Below are 2862 nucleotides of genomic sequence, written 5' to 3'. Positions count from 1 at the left end.
CCGGAGAGATAGCACAGTGGCGTTTGCCTTGCAAGTAGCCGATCCAGGACCTAAGGTGGTTGGTTCGAATCCCGGTGTCCCATATGGTCCCCCGTGCCTGCCAGGAGCTATTTCTGAGCAGACAGCCAGGAGTAAACCTTGAGCTCTGCCAGGTGTGTCCCAAAAACAAAAACAAAAAACAAACAAACAAACAAAACCTTAAATTAACCAGTAACCAACTTTTACCCACACCCCCCAAAATTATCTTAAGATTATTAAAATTATCTGAGGCTTAAATTAAGATACCAAACATGTCAGTTTGATACTCAAAAGATTTTTTTTACGCCTCTTTTTTTTTCTTCTATGCCTAACTCATATAATTCTGAAGCTAGGATAACTGTGATAACAGACTGTGACCTATACATATTATAAATATTATCCACATATAAATGAGATGCTCTAATATAAGCTAAGCACTTTTTTGGTTTGTTTTTGGGTCATACCCAGCGACACGCACGGGTTACTCCTGGCTATGTGCTCAGAAATCGCTCCTGGCTTGGGAGACCATATGGGACACCGGGAGATTAAACCTCGGTCCATGCTGGGCCAGTGTGAGCAAGGCAGATGCCTTACTGCTTGTGCCACTGTTCCGGCCCCTGAACTAAAAACTTATTAAGATAGAATCAAATAATAAAATAAACTCTACTCTTAATTGCTGTGGTACTATTATACTAACTCTAGAATATGTTTAATGCTGCTTCAGCATTAATACTAAATATTAATATTCTATTAAGAGCTCAAGATTTTCCAAACTCTGTCTCCTGAATACATCCCAAAATTTTATCTACTATTAATTAACAGAGAATTTATAAATGTTTATTAAATATTTTCAAAATAGGTCATTTATTATTAATTTTTTATTGATTGGGATAAAATTTATATTATTCTTTTAAATACTAATTTTTTTCTGATTGCTTTTAAATTCATGAAGGTCCCTAATGGGTACCAACACTGGAAACACCTCTTAACCAGCATTTCTGCAAAACAATCCCTTAGATTGTGTTTCCTGGTGTCCTGTTGTTTTGTGTGTCCTGTTGACAACCATAAGGTAGATTGACAAACAAACTAATCTTTGTTCTGGTGCAAGGTCTAGTCCCCGATTGCTTCTCCTATCTCTGTGCTTCCTTCCTGACTTTATCCACTTTGGGATGCTTAGATTACCCTCACTCCATGAAGACAGCGAGGAAAAGGATAAAGAAGGTAAAAAAATAGAGGGGGAAGGAAGAAGATAAGGAAGGGAACAAAGAGAAAGGGAGCTAGGGTCCAAAGTCTTGAACATATCAATAGTGTAGAGCAGTGGTAGAGCTGAGTATCCAAAGCACAGAGTCAACAGCACTGAACCCAAGTGGTACTGCATAGAGTCCTCTGAGTACTGCCAGGGAGTATTCCCTGAGCACGGAGCCAATAGCAGTAACTAAGTACAATCAGGTGTGACCCCAAACCGAAATTAATAAAGATTAAAAGGGACTGGAGCAATACTAGTACAGCAGGTAGGGAAATTTGCCTAGCATGTGGCAGACCCAAGTTTGATCTTCAGTCTTCCCTAGGTGCCCTGAGCACTACTAGGTATGATTTCTGAGTGCAAATATAGGAGTAACCCTTGAGCACTACTGTGTGTGACCCCAAACAAAACAAAACAAACCAGAATATTGTGTTCTTAAAATTCAAACAATCAATAACTTTGTAAATAATGATTCTTTAATACAATTAAAACTTAGGAACATTAAAAAAAAAACTTAGGAACATTAATGAAAGAAGACATTAAGCTAGAGGAACATGCATTTTTTTTTCCCACAGTGAATGACCTGGGAAGCCTCTTTGCCTCCGACCAGATCAGTTCTAACCAGTCCTCTCGACTACTCATTGGTGCCCCAGCCCTGGACAGCAGAATCGGCTCCAGGTCCTTTTGAAGGCCTCCTTGACCTCCTTGTTACGGAGGCTGTAGATGAGTGGGTTGAGAGCTGGAATGACCAGGGTGTAGAAGACAGAGGCCATCTTGTCTGTGTCCAGGGCATAGCTGGAGCTGGGCCGCAGGTACATGAAAATGAGTGTCCCATAGAGCATGGCCACAGCTGTCAGGTGAGAACCACAAGTGGATGCTGCCCGCCTCCGACCCTCGGCTGAACGCATGCGAATCACAGCCCCAGCAATGAAAGCATAAGACACGACAATAGCCAGCACGGTGGCTGTCTGGATGAAGCCACACACGGCAAAGAGGAGCAGCTCATTAAGGCTGGTGTCGTTGCATGAGATGGCTAACAGGGGTGGGATGTCACAGAAGAAGCTGTTGACCTCCACAGAGCCACAGAAGCTCAGGCGGAAGGTGAAGGTCGTGTGAACAAAGGCACTCACTGCCCCACCCAGGCCTGAAGCTCCCAGCAAGGCCAGGCAGAGTCGGGGTGACATGGCCGTGGTATACAGAAGAGGGTTTCCAATGGCCACGTAGCGGTCATAGGCCATGGCCGCCAGCAAACAGCACTCAGCATCTGCTAGGCCTGCAAACACAAACATCTGGAGGGCACAGGCTATGTAAGGGATGGTGGCACGGGGCAGCAGGAGATCCACCAGCATCTTGGGGCCAATGGCCGAGGAATAACAGGCGTCCAGCATGGAGAGATTGGCCAGGAAGAAGTACATGGGAGTGTGGAGCCGGGCATCCACACAGATGAGCAGTACCATGCCCACATTGCCCAGCAGGCTCACCAGGTAGACGGGTAGGAAGATCAAGAAGAGGGTGACACGCAGGTCCCACCGATCTGTGATGCCCAGGAGAATGAACTCGGCGGGGGCCACCTTGGCCCAGGTGAAGTTGTCTGGGGCCAT

The 2862-nt window shown here is 44.9% G+C and overlaps 1 protein-coding gene across 1 annotated transcript; it reads right to left on the bottom strand.

Moving 5' to 3' along the window:
• Positions 1-1899: 1899 nt before the first annotated feature.
• On the bottom strand, positions 1900-2862 carry LOC126009650 (olfactory receptor 5C1). The gene has a single exon (XM_049774203.1). It carries the CDS (start codon positions 2860-2862, stop codon positions 1900-1902), a length of 963 nt encoding a protein of 320 aa, XP_049630160.1.

This window comes from Suncus etruscus, chromosome 5, assembly GCF_024139225.1.
Source record: "Suncus etruscus isolate mSunEtr1 chromosome 5, mSunEtr1.pri.cur, whole genome shotgun sequence".
NCBI classification, from domain to species: domain Eukaryota; kingdom Metazoa; phylum Chordata; class Mammalia; order Eulipotyphla; family Soricidae; genus Suncus; species Suncus etruscus.
Note: the sequence above shows the minus strand (reverse complement) of the source record. Positions and strands in the feature narration are given on the sequence as shown.